Raw genomic sequence first — 15,840 nt, 5'->3', positions numbered from 1 at the left:
TTATCGCAAAATTACAACCGTCTCCTTGATGTAATCTCCTTGATGTAAGATCTATTTACGAAACCACCCTCATTTTCGTACTTACATCCATCAAGGAGGTGGTGGTAGTTTACCGTATATTTACATGGTTAAAGTTTGTGAAATTAAGAGGGTGTTTGGCTAAACTTATAAAATGTTAAAATGAGCTTATAAGATGTTTTAGAGTTTATAAGCTCTTCCAAAGTGTTTGGCTTTTCTTTTTTAAAAGATTTTTTTTTAAATAAGTTGTTGGAGAGCAAATAAAATCTTTTTAAATAAGTACCTCTACCCCACCTTTTTATTTAAGATCTTTTAATGAGTAAAAATAGGAAATAAACTCATTATCCAAATACTCTAAAAATTAATTCTAAAAATAAGATGTAACAGCTTATCAGCTCTAAAAACATCTTATCAGAAGTAAGAATTTATCAGCTGTTTAAAATAAGTTTAGCCAAACACCCTCTAAGAAGATAATTAATAACTAGAGTGCACGTGCTTTATTTTTGTGATTTATTAGTGCACACATTTATAAATGGGTTAAATACAAAAAACCCATGTACTATGGATTTTGTATTATTTACCCCCTGTACTACACATAAACACAAAAATCCTCCTCACATTGCATTTTTTCTAGAATATGACGAAAATACCCCTACTCAAGCGCACACACACACACACATATATATATATATATATATATATATATATATATATATATATATATATATATATATATATATATATATATATATATATATATATATATATATATATATATATATATATATATATATATATAGTTGGAGCCATTTTCCACTATATATTTTACCATTTTCAATCAATTTTACGTTGAAAATTTTGGTATTTATACTTTTTTCTCCAAAACATCTAATTGCTTATATTTTTTTTATTTTCTAAATAAAACCTTTCATTTTTGTCATTTTGAGTTCTTCATTTTTTTTTTCTTAAATGTCTTCTGGTAGTTCAAACATCCTAAGATTACAAACATCTTTACAATCCTATTATTGTTGAAAATTTGAACTACCGGAAGACATTTAAGAAAAAAATGAAGAAATTCAAAATGACAAAAATAAAAGGTATTTATTCAGAAAATTTTAAAAAAAATCTAAGTAATTAAATGTTTTGAAGGAAAAAAAAAAATCTCCAATTAAAATTGACCGAAAATGTTAAAAAATATAGTAGAAAATGGCTCAAACAAACCCTTATATTTGTAGGTTTAGCAGGGGTATTTTCGTCAGATTTTGGAAAAAATATAATAGCATGGGTTTTTGTATTTATGTGTAGTATAGGGGGTAAATGATACAAAGTCCATAGTACATGGGTGTTTTTGTATTTAACCCTTTATAAATTAGTAGTTTTGGGCTGGGCCGATGAGAAAGGGTCAGAATCACAAATAATAATAGTTTTGGGCTAGGCCGAAATTAATGTAATTAACCCACCAATGTTCAACAGTAATTGTAATCTGGCCCAATTAGCAACGGGCCTGTTCTTATTGCGAAAAAAATCATGCTGAAAATCGGTTTGGAGGAAAACAATTGCGAGACTGACTGATCGAGATCGGATTTGAGTTCCTTCGCGAGAAATTTGAATTAGACGATATCGCCGGAACCCTGAGGCGGCGGTGCGATGGCCGCAACCAAGGAGCTGCAGCGTGAACTAGAGAACAAGGCCAACGATCTCAACAAAATTCAGAAAGGTTAATTTTTACTCTTCTGCTTCAGTTTCATTTTCTAAATGTTAAACCCTAAATGAAAACTTTTTACTGTTTGTTAGATATATCGAAGAATCACCAAGTCAGGAAGAAATACACTATCCAGCTTGGCGAAAACGAGCTTGTCCTCAAGGTAGGTTTTCGTTAATCTTCTCTTTTGTAAATTTGATTCCCTCGGCTTTATGTTTTTTCAATGAGTTTTATTCTGGATGAATTTTTTTTATGAAGGAACTTGATTTGTTGAATGAGGATGCGAATGTGTACAAATTGATTGGTCCGGTGCTAGTGAAACAGGATTTAGCTGAGGCAAATGCCAATGTTCGCAAGCGGATTGATTACATCTCTGCCGAATTGTATGCTCTCTTTAATTTATTGATGTTTGTCAGTCGTAAGAATTTTGTGTGCTTGTGTTTCTGATATTCATGGTGTATGCTTGATGACTGAACTAGGAATATGATTAGTTGTTGAGTGAATGCTACTTACTTTACTTAGTTAAATTTATACAAACTCGACTGTTGATTTGTGTTCTTATTGTCGAGTTTGGGATGTCGAGCAAATCAAGGTGGTAGAAAGAAATTGACGATAGAAAAAACTATTGACTGATAAAAGGAAGTTGTACAGATAGTATGAACATGGGAGAACAAGAGTTGACGTATTTTAATGGCAATTTATTTTATTGAAGCATTAAACACATTATCATTATCGATACGAAAAACTGCAAAAAAGTGAGTGGCAAGAAGTGAGTTTGTCTCTGTTTTACAAGTTAATATTGACTGATTGTTTTGCAGTATCTCCCATTCTTAGATGGATTTTTCGTCAGGCTTGCTTTTTTCTTGAGCTTATTGGTTTTTTATTATTGCATCAGGAAGCGTTTAGATGCTACTCTTCAAGATTTAGAAGAAAAGCAAAACAGCAAAAAAGAAGCGGTTGGTTATTCTTCCATTTTTTTTTTCGTTTTAACACAAATTGAGGAGTTTTATTTGCTATTTTCTTAAAAAATATTATAATTACATTTACCATAACACGAATATCATCATGATCCTTGTCGTTTCTTCTCACTTGGCTTGTGATTAGACTTTAGGAGTTGATTCAGAGACATTTTACAGCCATTTCAAGATAACTTATTCATTTTCTATAATACTTATTTTCTGCTGAATCAGCTCGTTTATTTATGTTTTGTTGAGTTGTTGTACCGGTATCTTCTTTCCAACCATTTTTCTAGCAAATATCATAATTGTCATTTTTGTAAACTTAATTACTTTAAACGCTTCAATATTCTTCTGTTTTGCAGATTTTCAAGGTACAACAAAGAATTCAATCCCTGCAGGCTGGAAAAGCAAAGGCATAATACCCCGAGTCGACAAATGTGTATTATCAGCATAAACGTGGTCTCGTCTGAGTTGGAAATGCAGTGTGTGCCGTTGATGAATTATAATTATCTAGGTAACTAACGAGCTACGATGCCCAACTTTTATTGTCTCCATCCATGTAACGTGTGATTTTTTAAAGATATTATGCTCATACGGATTTTTTTTTAATATTGCCCGTAAACATCTATTTGAAAACTTGGCTTCTTTAACATATGATTTGATTTGATTTGGTCCATATATAGAGTATAAATGCTGGCATGTTCTGTGAACTTACTTTACCTAATGAGCACAAGAAATTGATATGCCTCAATTCCGTGACTTGTTTTTAGAGAGGGAAGAATCGTATTGGTTTGGGGTTGAAAGGTACTTAGATAAGCAGTATATTAGGAAGCTTTAAGATGAAGTTGCTTTATGATAAGAAGGAATAACAATGTATAAGATGTTTCCCAGATCAAGATCCCGTTAGATAAGAAAGGAACATTGTGACGTCAATCAGCAATTAATTGGGTTCTTAAAGGAGTCGAATGAGATATCAGAGGCCAAATTTTGTTCTTCGAAGAAAACGACTATATGTGCCACATAAATTATGGAACCAACACTGTTTAGCACATTTATGTTTTTAGTTGACAACATAACATTCTTTCCACATTTGTAGACTATAGAACTAATCGAGTGATTTGTCGTTTATGACCTGCTATTTTGGTTTATTTACTGCCGATGATTCTCACTTTTTCACACACACCTAGAAGCGTATATGCATGTACATACAGATGAGTAGGTCAAGTTTTTCTTATTACTTTAGAAAGAATATGCAAACTTCTTAGAGGGTCTTATAAAGATTATGGAATTAGATATTTGAAGTCGAATGTTGTAATTTTTTGTTTTTTTCTGAATTTACATAAAGTCGTAAATACGTCTTGAGTTTCTTGTCATGGATCCATTATTAAGTAGCAAAGTGAGATGGCAGGCAGAATACAGGTTTACCCCTCAGCTAGATGTTGGTTAGGCATGCATTTGTGAGTGGCCTGTTTTTTCTAATCTCTTTCTTGAATGAATTTCTGTTTTCATAATGGGCAGCAGCATAATAAAAGCTGAAGAAACTTGATGAAACTGTAGAATTAAGCTACTTCACTGAAAAGATATGTGTATAATGCACAGACCACTTGCACGTAAATAAGAAATCTAATCATCGCAGCGTTAAATTAATCGTGTCGTTTTTCCCCTTGTACTAGGTAAGATGCGCTTATCTTTAAACAAATGATTCTTGTTGAAAAGATAAGTAGCACTTTTTTCCTACTTCAGTCAACAGATGAATAATTAACAACAGCTTTCCTTTTCGTGTGTGTGTAAATATTATTTATGGTGCTTTTGAATTTCGATCAGCATCGTCATTGATGTGATTCGGTGTTTTCAATTAAACGTTTTTTTTTTTACCTTTTGTGCACGATTTTAAGAAATGATCAGTGCGTGGAAAGAGGAATTGTGCAAGGAAGTTTGATTTGCATTTCAAGTTCTTGACCAATCACATTCTCGTTAAATGTGCACATTTTTTTTCGAAGATTCCGATTACCATTAATTTGAGTACGACCCGCTGCTTGATCAAACCGGAATGAAAATCATGCTTACGCGCACTAAATCTTCTCCTAATTGAAACCTTAAAAAATATTAATTCGTGTCAGATCCCAATTGAGGAACATGCTCGTAAATAGTTTCGTGTAATTAGGTCACACTTCTAAAGAAAATGATTAATTATAACACACAAATTATTGATTGGATAATCACTAAAATTATATATTTATGAACAGGAACCTCTTCCTGTATATTGATAAATAGTGCCTTGTAGACGACAATTTGTGTGTGTGTGTGTGTGTGTGTGATATATTATAAAAAAATATGGGAATCTTGTCCTCCCATGCTCGTGGTTACTTAGATTCCATGCTTGAATTGTATAAGCAAAAGCAATAGGCATGGTCCCAAATGAGACACTTTGGTTGACAAATAGAAAGAAGAAGCGAAGATAGTTCCTATTTGATTATCTGTAAATGTATAGGACCACTTAATTAAGGCCGTGTTTGGCTCCTTCAGTGAGAAAGACGACTCAGCTTTTATCCAACCCTCACTGAGATTCGGATACGGGATACATACTTTGTCTTTGGTGTTGTAAGTTTTGGGCAACCCTGGCCAAGCCAAACACGTCTAGTGTTTAGTGTTGATTGTTGAATGACCACCTCAACTGAAAAACGTTTTTTTTTTTTTTTTTTTAAATCTCAGGCTCTTAGCTACTGTTTTGTTAGATTTTTACGAGACACGTAAAACAATTTACTTTACCTAATTTTTGTTAAAAAATGACGGCCCTATTTAAGAAAAAAAAAAATTTGCACTTGCCTCTGAAAGGCAATGATCAATCATGAGCACATCATTGAATATATTCAAGAATATATTAAATCCAATATAATCTAAAATTTATAAAATCAGATAGGTAGATAATATTAATATTTAAACCAATAGAAGAAAAGTGGACCATGGTGAGAGTGGGTCTTCACATGAGACGAAGCCTAAAGCTACAAATTTAAGATTTATTTATAGTTACATGCAACTGGACATTATTTTGGATTGGATTGGATTTTCAGCCAAGTTCCAACCTTCACTGAATGTTGACTAAATCAGTAAATAGTACGACCCACCCACTAACCAATCACGTTCAACTTTCTTTTTTCTTGAATATATTTATTTATTTGTTTTTATAAATATAGGGGAAGAATTTAACAACGAATCCTTAAAACAAAAAAAAAATGTTGTAATAGATAAAGAAGTAAGAATTATTTGGGAGGTAGAAAAACACAAGGACAGAGTAGTAGATCTCCCCTAAATGATTTCAGGACACAAAGTTGATGTACGCACATGGATAAATGCATAAACACAGTAATGAGGGGCCTCACCATTATGTTTAAATTAGCCTGATTCATCTTTTTTGATTGTACAACAAACCAATCATTTTTTTTTTCTTCACATTATATAACTAATTGATCAATCCGGATAAATTAATAATCTTGGTTAAATAATAATTTATTCTGTTCCTAACTTGGTAAAAACGTACTAAAATATTAGTTTCAATAATTTAATATTTCGCTGAATATAATTAATAAAATTTTATTAGTCAAGACTGTATTAATTTATAGAGGTTTAACTGTGTATGTATATATACATACATGCATTATTGCTACCACGGCAACATCACAAGGGGCAATTACTTGGACGGGACCAATAATAATAATAATCGACAAACGATATTTGAGATATTTATAATTATTTCCACGCAAAGAGACACTTAAAGATAAGCAAAGATAAGTTGTCGCTCAATGTAGCATTAACTGTTGCTTAATTCAGCTAATTCAAAATTAAGATAAACAGAGTGATTAATTAATATGTATAGCTCAAGGAATATTCCTGATCTATGATGTATGTATAGTAGGGAGGGGCATCACATTTTGTTGGAACCAGACCATTTGAATTATTAATTAAGGACCACAATGCAAACTTAAAAACAAGACAGAAATATTGCAAGAGAAAGAAATAATTTCATGGGGAGGACCTCTTTTTATCAGGACCAGTTCCCTAAATTGATCTGTGGTCACTCACTTTTCTGTATTATCATCACGAGTCTTCCTTTTTTTTTTTTTTGAATTATGATAGGCTTTAATTTCTTTGAAAAGAAAATGTTCACACTATGATTGTTTTCTGGTCTAAATTAATTAATCATGGACAATTTGTGAATAAAAAGTGTCTTTTTGTTCACACGTTTCTTGTTACAAATTAAAGCAGCCCCTTTTACTGCATGGTGGTTGTTTTTTTGCATGGACAGGGTTTACACTCCACGCTCCAGTGTGTGTAAGTGTGTGAGAGAGAGATAGAGAACTGCATCTAGATATATGTATGCATGGACACACTAGCACAACCACAATTTAAAGTCAACGAGAGCCGAATGTATTAAAAAAAACTATGAGGTGCCCATTAATATTATTACATACATAATTTTTTTTATATAAATATTAGGGATTTGAAAAACGCTGGAGAGAAGGAGGGAGATGAACCCAGGGGAGTACCCATGCTTTTGATTGGCGTGGCCCTCGCCCTCCAAGATTTTTTTAAGCTGTTTTTTCTTTTTTTGTATTTATGTATTAGTTAATGTATTTTTACTCCCAAAACTTTTAATTTTGTACACTTTAGTCCTAAAAACAAAAAAAAAATTCATCTCTTAAATTACTCCTATATTTCAACCCCAAAAAACAAATCCTCTGGATCCGCCCCTGGATGAACCCCTTATCCTATGTCGGCTCCGTCACTATGCATATTAATTATATAATGGATTGACCAAATCTCCCAAAGTATTGGATTGTTTTGTGATAGGGATCAAAATTAGGCCCTACTAATCAAATTTATAACTTGACACCTATCAAACTCTTAAGTATATATCTCTTCCTAATTAATTAAGTTTAATTAACACTAAACCCGATATTATTAAATGTGAACACACATACATATATATGAATGGACAAAAATGATTGCCATTGAAATTTGCCAAGAAAACTAGTGGAAAGGGTCCCTGCCCAAAAACCCGAAAATACCAACTTCATTTCTTCAACAACACACGTACACTTGTTTTCGATCATCCTTAAGCAACTTATTTCTTTTTTTCCATTTAATTTATCCATTTTCAGTCGGCGTATCCCTTTTTTTTTTTTTTTTTTTAATGATTAGAGTTTATAAATTTATTTATTTTTATCTATTTATTAATTTGCTTCTTAATTAAGATTTTTTTTATAAGGAATATGGATTACTTAAAGGTAGTAGAGGAATATATAATTTCACGAATGCATTACAAAGAATTGCTGAATATATTCTTGATGGGGGATGTAATTTAAACTCAAATTTTAGACACCCAAATGTTCGAAGTTGTCACGTTATTGTAGTCAAAATTAGGATGAAAAAATAAAATAAAATTGAATAATCGAGTTGATAGTAAATGGTGGGTCAAGCTAAGGGTCCGGATTATATATGGATACCCACGTTTAACATTAATAAGCAAATCTGGGTCGGCAAAAGATTTGCCCCATAACTCATAAGAATCATATTTTATTATTTATCCGGATAATTTATATATGGGTCCGCCCCTCCCCATTCCACATACGGGTCTAACTTCTTTTTCTTTATATAATATAATAAATAATAATTTGTGACACTTTTTGTACATTTGTCACAAGTCTACTATTTAATCACTTTGTGTTGTAAAAAAAATAAATATTTATGTTTAAATGATTATATCAAAACAATAATAGACAAATTTAATTAGAATCTTATGAAAATTGAACATAGGTCCACGTGGCATCCACAAGGCCGACCTTACAGCGAATCCTCTTTAACATGGGGTTGTTTATTTTATGGGTGGGGCCCATTTCCAATATTTTGATTTATTAATAATAATAATAATCAGTTCATCACTCAAATCTTGTCCATAAAATGCCTAATTTTACACATGTTAATGTAATCTCACCTTAAATAGTGAACTCAACTTTGTCTGCCACACTTCATCATCTTTTACCTGCGATCAATCAAAACACACACACACACACACCCTTAAAAATATTAAAATAATTAAACAATATATTAGCTACATAATAATAAAATAATAACTGCCAAATATGCTCACGGTATATACACATTGGCTAAGACAAACTTCCTTTAAAAAAGAGAGAGATGTATCTCTCAAATCATGCACTGCTGCTATATATACCCAACCTCATCACACCTTAAAGTTTCAATCTTTAACACAAACTCGACTTCCGATTATTTATAATTTCTTTTTTTCTCAAAAAACCCGAAAAAGAAAATGTCGTATTCGTGTTCGAAAAACTTCCTAAGGCGGTTCTGCATAGAGGATTTCCATATGACAACAGCTACTCAAAGCGGCTTCTTCTCCAGCGACCTTATTCCGTCCCTCGGCGCCAGAATTAATCGAGCCACTAAACTCCGTAAAAACATCGTTTCTCCGTTCAATCCTCGCTATAGGTTTGATATATACAAAACACGATAACTTGTTTTTTTTCTTTTTCCGTAACACCGAAAACTAAAGCCATTTTTTTATTTTTTAAATTTTATTACAGGGCTTGGCAGGTGTTTCTGATTGTGCTGGTGATATACTCGGCATGGATTTCTCCGTTCGAGTTTGCATTCCTCTCTTACAAGCAAGATGCTCTGTTTGTGATCGACAACATTGTCAACAGTTTCTTCGCTATTGATATCGTTCTCACTTTCTTCGTCGCCTATCTCGATAGCCAATCGTATCTTCTCATTGACGGTCCCAGAAAAATAGCGCTAAGGTACACGCGCAGCACATGCAATTTTCCCACATCTTTGGACACAATCAAGAAAAATTTCTCTATTGTGTATATATATAACATGATATATCCAATTACTAATTAACAGGTATATATCGACCTGGTTCATTTTTGATGTGTGCTCAACAGTGCCATTTCAATCTCTCAGCATCCTCTTCACCGATCACAATGGCGGCCTCGGCTTTAAGTTGCTCAGCATGCTTAGGCTTTGGCGTCTCAGACGAGTCAGCTCTCTTTTTGCAAGGTCCTCTCTCTCTCTCTCTCTCTCTCTCAAAAGAACTGTTTTCACCAACTCTTCTTTTTCATCAGGCTCGAAAAGGACATTCGATTCAACTATTTCTGGACTCGCTGCACAAAGCTCGTATCTGTAAGTTTGAAGAACCTAGTTATTATGTCTGTAATTGTTTGGTGATTTTAAGGTTGTGGTCTGATTTTTTTATTTTTTTTATTTTTTCTTTAAGGTAACTCTGTTTGCGGTTCACAGTGCCGGTTGCTTCAACTATATGATCGCAGACAGATATCCGGATCCACAGAGAACATGGATAGGTGCCGTGTATCCGAATTTCAAACAGATGAGCTTGTGGGACAGATACGTCACTTCTATGTATTGGTCTATTGTCACTCTAACAACCACAGGCTATGGCGATTTGCACGCGGAAAACCCTAGAGAGATGCTCTTCGATATCTTCTACATGCTATTCAACCTTGGTTTGACATCCTATCTTATCGGAAACATGACTAATCTTGTCGTTCATTGGACCAGTCGTACACGAAACTTCGTATGCTCTCTCTCTCTCTCTCTCTCTCTCTCTCTAAAACTCTCTCTCTCTTCCATGTTGAAAATGGTTTTTTTCTTTTTGGTGGTAGAGAGAATCAGTGCAAGCGGCTTCGGAATTTGCGAAGAAGAACCAGTTGCCACCTAGGATTCAAGATCAGCTTCTGTCGCATATATGTCTGAAATTCAAAGCAGAGGGACTGAAGCAGCAAGAGACATTGAACGGGCTTCCCAAGGCGATTCGTTCGAGTATTTCGCATTACCTGTTTTACCCTGTTGTTCAAAATATCGGTCTCTTTCGTGGCGTTTCTCAGGATTTCCTTTTCCAACTGGTAATAACAACATATTTTTTCCTACTTCATCGAATGACAATGCAATAACGTTTATTTCTAATGATTTCGTGTATTTTTCGACTGAAAAAAGGTACCGGAAATGGAAGCTGAGTACTACCCTCCGAAAGAAGACGTCATTCTACAAAACGAGGCTCCTACAGATGCATATATACTAGTTTCAGGAGCTGTGGTGAGTTATTCACTTATCAATCTCCTACTGAAACGTCAAGAATGCCCTCGGTTTTTTTTTTTTTTTTTTTTTTTTTATTGGCTCACATTCGTATTTATGGCAGGATTTTGTAACAAAGATTAACGGACATGATCAAGTAAGATTTTTTCTACCTTCCATGAATAGAGAAACAAGAGGCAATAGTATATAGGCATCACATTTGTTTATTCTTTTTTTTTTTCCTTTGATGCAAAATGTCTAGGTAGTGGGAAAAGCTTGTGCCGGAGATATTTTCGGAGATATCGGAGTTTTATGCCGAAAGCCTCAACCGTTTGGTGTTCGGACGACTGAAGTTTCTCAAATACTACGTCTTAACAAGAACACATTTCTCAATACTCTCCAAGCATGCCCAGAAGACGAAAGCATCGTTATGGACAACATTTTCATGGTAAATCTCTCTGCTTTTTTTTTTCCCTTTTTTTATTGGGGTCTTAAATTGCAAACTGAAAAAACGAATTATCTTTGGTTCCAAGAAAATGAAAGCGTGCGGAAGTTTCGAAGTGGAGGGCCCACAGGATCCAAGCCCGATCCTCAAAAGTTGGTCCGATCAAGATATTCCGAATTCAGGATTTACAACAAGGAACCAAACAGGGAATAGTGAAATTGATGTGAACTCGTCATTTGCTGAGGATGGGCAAACAGCTCTTCACGTTGCCGTTCGAGAAGGGCATCTTGATGTCGTTCGACTTTTGCTGGAAAAAGGAGCAAATATTAACAAACCAGACGAGAGAGGCTGGACGCCAAAGTCACTAGCAGAAAAACATGCACAAAAGGACATATATGACCTTATCATCTCGAACAGTAAAAATGAAAAGAAATCCGTTCCTCCAAATTGCGTAGAAACAGTAAAATCGGAGACGAAGAAGAGAGTCACCATTCACATGAAGTTTCAAAAGAAAAACCATTCAAAAAAGCAGCTTTCGAAGCTGATAATCCTACCTGAATCTCTACAAGAACTACTCATCGTAGCAGGTATGCATTTAAAAAATAAAAAATAAAAAATAAAAAAATCTCCGACTCTCCGACCTCAAACATTCTGATAATTAATTACCTCCTTGTGAAACTGCAGGTCAGAAATTTGGAGATGAAAGTCTTACAGGTATAGTAAATTCAGAGAATGCAGAAATAGACGATTTAAGCGTCGTACGAGATGGCGATCATTTGTTTCTTTTGTCAAGCCATTATTACGACAGCAGAGAGTATGATTCGAGCTAACAAAATATCGAAGACCACAATTACGACATTCGTAGGATTAGGGCAAATTCAAAAAAACAAATAGTACACTCATACATTCAATGTAATAACACGAAAAATTGGTATTACCAATTACATGGTTTGTCTTACAAACCCGCTGAAGGGGTAAAGCTGTATATAACTGTAAAAATAGAACTCCGACGGGATTTTTGACAATCTATTGTCCTTTTAACTCTCAGTATGTAAAGTTGTTCTCCAATTTTTTTTGAATTTATGGTACATAAAAAGAATACAAATACAAAATCTATCGAAGAATAGCTCAAGGGAGCGGGAAGAAATTCGGCCACCTTCGGACTTTTCGCAACTCGTTCACGACAATTTCTTTCAACGTCGAATTTGGAAATCTTGCCTTGTTTAAAAAGAATCAAACTCGTTTATCATAAGGAAGCATCATTGTTTGCTTACAGCACTGTCTCGAATAGGAAAGGGATGAGCTTCTGTGTTGAATACATACTTATCGAGTGGAATGACATTTCTATCCCCGAACAGTAAATACAGGTATTTTAGGGTTTCACCCAAGAAGAAGGTCTCCATTTTGTCTCTTCTGTTTGGGGGAAGCACAGTGACATCATCCAGTGAAGTGTAACCTCCGGTGTCAACCTTTGTGTACTTCTCGAACGCCTCAAATATCTCCCAACCCCACTCACGGTATCTGCGCGTATAATTACAAAAACTCAAAATTAATGCCAATTGATTTAAAAAAAAGAAAAAAAGGTGAAAAACGGCAAATGCAGTAACTAACTAGGAGGGACACATACTTGGGATCTTCTGTGATGCGGAACAAGACAAAGAACGATTCAACAGTTTCGGGTCGCAAGAGATTATGCGTGTCAGCAGGTTTAATAATGATGTCATCCACGTATTTCGAGTTTTTATTTCCGCCACCGGGGCCACTCTCCTTGTGTCCCTGCTTAAGGTAAAAAATTAGATCATTAGCTGCAAGTAAATATCAACAATATCACTACATAGAAGGATAAATATTAAATAACGCACAAATAGAGAAAAAGCTGACCTCAACATTGAAGTACGCTATTTCCGGAGAAAGACCAGTGGAAGTTACTGAATACATCTCGAAACACGTTTTAGCTAGATCTTCAGCAAGTTTCAAATTTTCCAAATCTTCAAAGTTGATCAAGTTTTCTCTCATCGCCTTTTCTTTTACGATGCCCTTTGTGGCACCAAGCGCAAGAGTGCCCGGGAGAAAACATACCTGCGAATGACGATTTTGCACTAAATTAATACAGTTCCTCTTCTCAGATAAAAAAACAATCTTATTTGCAATAAATTTACATTATAAAAAAAGAGAAATTAAAGTTAAGATGGAAACATACGAGATGATCCATTTTAGGGCTGAATGCACCTTCATGGCCAAAAGGCAATTCTCCCACAAAAACCAATCCATTGGGCACAGATTTCCGAACGAGAAGTTCTTTGACACCTTTCATCGATTCTTTGTACATATCATGCAAATAAGTTAAATTCTTTCCTTGGTCCTGAAGCCAGACTTTTATTAGGTACTCATAGTAGCTATCACCACGCGATCCCAGTCTAATGTTCTCTCCACTAAAATCGCCACTACGAGGGCTGTAATCATAACAAATAGAAACCAATCACTATTCATCGACACACAAATGAACACGAGAGAAAGATAGAGTGACACAAAAAAGAAAAGAAAAGGCAAAATAAATGAATTGAAGTTCTTACTTAATGTATATAGGAACAAGTCCTTTGACTTTCGGCATATTCTTCATGTGTTCTAAAACCTTCATAGACTCCAGAGAGTATTTCGGATCGCCAGTCAAATAACTTAGATAATTGAACTCAAGCTGGAGAGTAGAAGCTTCGGCTGTGCTACTTAATCCATCAGGAGCAGAATGTGCAGAACGGTCACGCAGAACAACATCACTGAATGGAATAGCAGTGGGACTTGATGTAAAAGCAACGATCAAACGATCAGCCAAATTCTTTGCGTTTTCCAGATACACAGCTGGATTAGGTCCTTTTGTTGTCGAAGAATTATTACCTCCACTTAAATGATAAGCGCTCAAAAGACCACCTAGGATTCGTATAGTAGTTTCGAATAAATTCACTTGTCCTTTCCCATTAATCCTCTCAGGAAGATGCTTTTCAATCCAAGATCCTGCTTCGTGGACAACCTCGTCAACTCCCATTATCATGGCTGTATCGAGAGCATCTATAACGGTGGCTCCTAGACCTCCTAAGGTATCAATTCCTCTACGGCTAAGTGGCATAAGTTCATCGTATCCCATGGAATAGTTTCGATAGCCTGACCATGCATGGATAAATGACTCTTTTACCCTTTTCTGCCGAGCTTCCCAATCGGGCCCAGAATCTGACTTGCCGTTTTTACTAATCGATGCATTCCTAAAAACTATTTCGTCGGGGGATAAACGAGGAGGAAGCCTTGGTGGCTTTCTCCAGAATCTTTTAAATCTACCGTTTTTGTCTGTGAAGAAGTTTTTTCCTTCTTCGGTGCCGATATTTTTGGATAAACCATCCGATAAAGGAACATGGCTTGTATGCGTCAGCATGAGATAGACTACACCGAAAATCATTAATAGCACAAGAAACCTCCCTGTACTGCATTTTATACATTCGCGTTTTACATTACTCGTTAGAAGATTTTGAGTGATCACCTGGAGAAGAAACCATGATAAGTTAACTCTGACTCAGTACACACAGAAAACCAATCCCTAACTCCTGGGGCTAAAAAAGAAGAACAAAGCAATAGGCAAAATCACATAGGAAAACCCACAATTATCTGATGAACTCTTTCAGAAGCTCCTTAATTTACAATCTTACTCTGTATAATTATTTGAATCGGACCAGTCAAAAACCCCTAAAACCCTTGGGGTTAATATCTTCAATCACACAATTAATTGTCACAAAAAAACAATAAATTCGCTCTAAATCTACTTTTTTTTCAACGTTGAACATCTGAACAACTTAATCGGCAACTCCAATCCAAAGGAAACAAAGAAAGAGCAAAGCCATGAGATCTAGAAAAAAAAAAGAAGACAGAGAGAGAGAGAGAGAGAGAGAGAGAGAAAGGAGGAACCTTGGTGAGTGATCGCTGGCGAAACTTGGCATTGTCGTACTGTACATCTTTCATTGAATAAGGTAGAGATTTCGACATTACTCTTAAAATTGGGAATTATATCTATTTACAGTGGAACCCAGGTGCGGCTTTTCGTGTAAATCTGCGCCCTATTCAATAAGTGGATTGAGATAATTAGATTGAGCAGAGAGAGAGAGAGAGAGAGAGAGAGAGAGAGAGAGAGAGAGAGAGAGAGAGAGAGAGAGAGAATCTAGATTGGGATTGAGAGAACTCGTAGGCGCGGATGAAAAATCTGCAGAGAAATATATATGTTCAAGCCGGAGCTTTTACTCTCTCTGTGTGTGTGTATTTATTACAGTTTGGCTAAAACATGGCATCTTGATTTTGATTTCTTTATCAAAGTCAATGGTTCTCATTTTTCTTTTCTTCTTTTTGATGTATTTTTGTTCTTAAATAAATAAATAGATAAAGAAATTCTATCAAATAGCGCTTTTGCAAAAATCATTTTCGGGCCTAGCGTTTTATCTTTCGTTTACGGGCTCAATTTCGGGCCTAGCGTTTTTTCTTTTATTTATGGGCTCTCTTATTGGACTTTGTGCTATTTGGGCCGCCTCAAATAGGGATTAGGTTAATTGTCCAACACATACATTAACAAG

General features: G+C 34.8%; 3 protein-coding genes across 3 annotated transcripts; 2 read left to right on the top strand and 1 right to left on the bottom strand.

Moving 5' to 3' along the window:
- Window positions 1–1,550: 1,550 nt before the first annotated feature.
- Window positions 1,551–3,288, top strand: PFD6 (prefoldin 6). Its single transcript, XM_012986766.2, has 5 exons — window positions 1,551–1,735; window positions 1,813–1,883; window positions 1,979–2,103; window positions 2,616–2,676; window positions 3,042–3,288. The coding sequence occupies exons 1-5, from the start codon at window positions 1,666–1,668 to the stop codon at window positions 3,096–3,098; spliced, it is 384 nt and encodes a 127-aa protein (XP_012842220.1). The 5' UTR covers window positions 1,551–1,665; the 3' UTR covers window positions 3,099–3,288.
- Window positions 3,289–8,783: 5,495 nt separating this feature from the next.
- KAT2 (potassium channel KAT1-like protein) lies at window positions 8,784–12,286 on the top strand. The gene is made up of 11 exons (XM_012986767.2): window positions 8,784–9,186; window positions 9,282–9,497; window positions 9,604–9,759; window positions 9,825–9,882; window positions 9,977–10,294; window positions 10,383–10,622; window positions 10,714–10,812; window positions 10,916–10,948; window positions 11,054–11,239; window positions 11,325–11,823; window positions 11,921–12,286. Exons 1-11 carry the CDS (start codon window positions 9,008–9,010, stop codon window positions 12,064–12,066), a joined length of 2,130 nt encoding a protein of 709 aa, XP_012842221.2. The 5' UTR covers window positions 8,784–9,007; the 3' UTR covers window positions 12,067–12,286.
- MNS3 (alpha-mannosidase 3) lies at window positions 12,143–15,639 on the bottom strand. Its single transcript, XM_012986768.2, has 6 exons — window positions 15,185–15,639; window positions 13,810–14,762; window positions 13,437–13,689; window positions 13,118–13,315; window positions 12,864–13,012; window positions 12,143–12,757 (listed from the first exon to the last, which is right to left on the bottom strand). Exons 1-6 carry the CDS (start codon window positions 15,260–15,262, stop codon window positions 12,496–12,498), a joined length of 1,893 nt encoding a protein of 630 aa, XP_012842222.2. The 5' UTR covers window positions 15,263–15,639; the 3' UTR covers window positions 12,143–12,495.
- Window positions 15,640–15,840: the final 201 nt, after the last annotated feature.

Source organism: Erythranthe guttata, chromosome 13 (assembly GCF_056151865.1).
Source record: "Erythranthe guttata isolate IM_541 chromosome 13, IM_541, whole genome shotgun sequence".
Classification (NCBI taxonomy): domain Eukaryota; kingdom Viridiplantae; phylum Streptophyta; class Magnoliopsida; order Lamiales; family Phrymaceae; genus Erythranthe; species Erythranthe guttata.
The sequence above is the reverse complement of the archived record's forward strand: the minus strand, read 5'-3'. Positions and strand labels throughout refer to the sequence as shown.

Excerpts from the sequence above, each read along its gene's own strand:
- PFD6 (XM_012986766.2), top strand. The coding sequence starts at position 1,666 with ATGGCCGCAACCAAGGAGCTGCAGCGTGAACTAGAGAACAAGGCCAAC. Across the intron at positions 1,884-1,978 it reads AAAACGAGCTTGTCCTCAAG|GAACTTGATTTGTTGAATGA; the intron begins GTAGGTTTTCGT and ends TTTTTTATGAAG. Across the intron at positions 2,104-2,615 it reads GATTACATCTCTGCCGAATT|GAAGCGTTTAGATGCTACTC; the intron begins GTATGCTCTCTT and ends TTATTGCATCAG.
- KAT2 (XM_012986767.2), top strand. The coding sequence starts at position 9,008 with ATGTCGTATTCGTGTTCGAAAAACTTCCTAAGGCGGTTCTGCATAGAG. Across the intron at positions 10,295-10,382 it reads CCAGTCGTACACGAAACTTC|AGAGAATCAGTGCAAGCGGC; the intron begins GTATGCTCTCTC and ends TTTTGGTGGTAG. Across the intron at positions 11,240-11,324 it reads TTATGGACAACATTTTCATG|AAAATGAAAGCGTGCGGAAG; the intron begins GTAAATCTCTCT and ends TTTGGTTCCAAG.
- MNS3 (XM_012986768.2), bottom strand. The coding sequence starts at position 15,262 with ATGTCGAAATCTCTACCTTATTCAATGAAAGATGTACAGTACGACAAT. Across the intron at positions 14,763-15,184 it reads GCCAGCGATCACTCACCAAG|GTGATCACTCAAAATCTTCT; the intron begins GTTCCTCCTTTC and ends TTTCTTCTCCAG. Across the intron at positions 13,013-13,117 it reads TAGCGTACTTCAATGTTGAG|GGACACAAGGAGAGTGGCCC; the intron begins GTCAGCTTTTTC and ends TACCTTAAGCAG.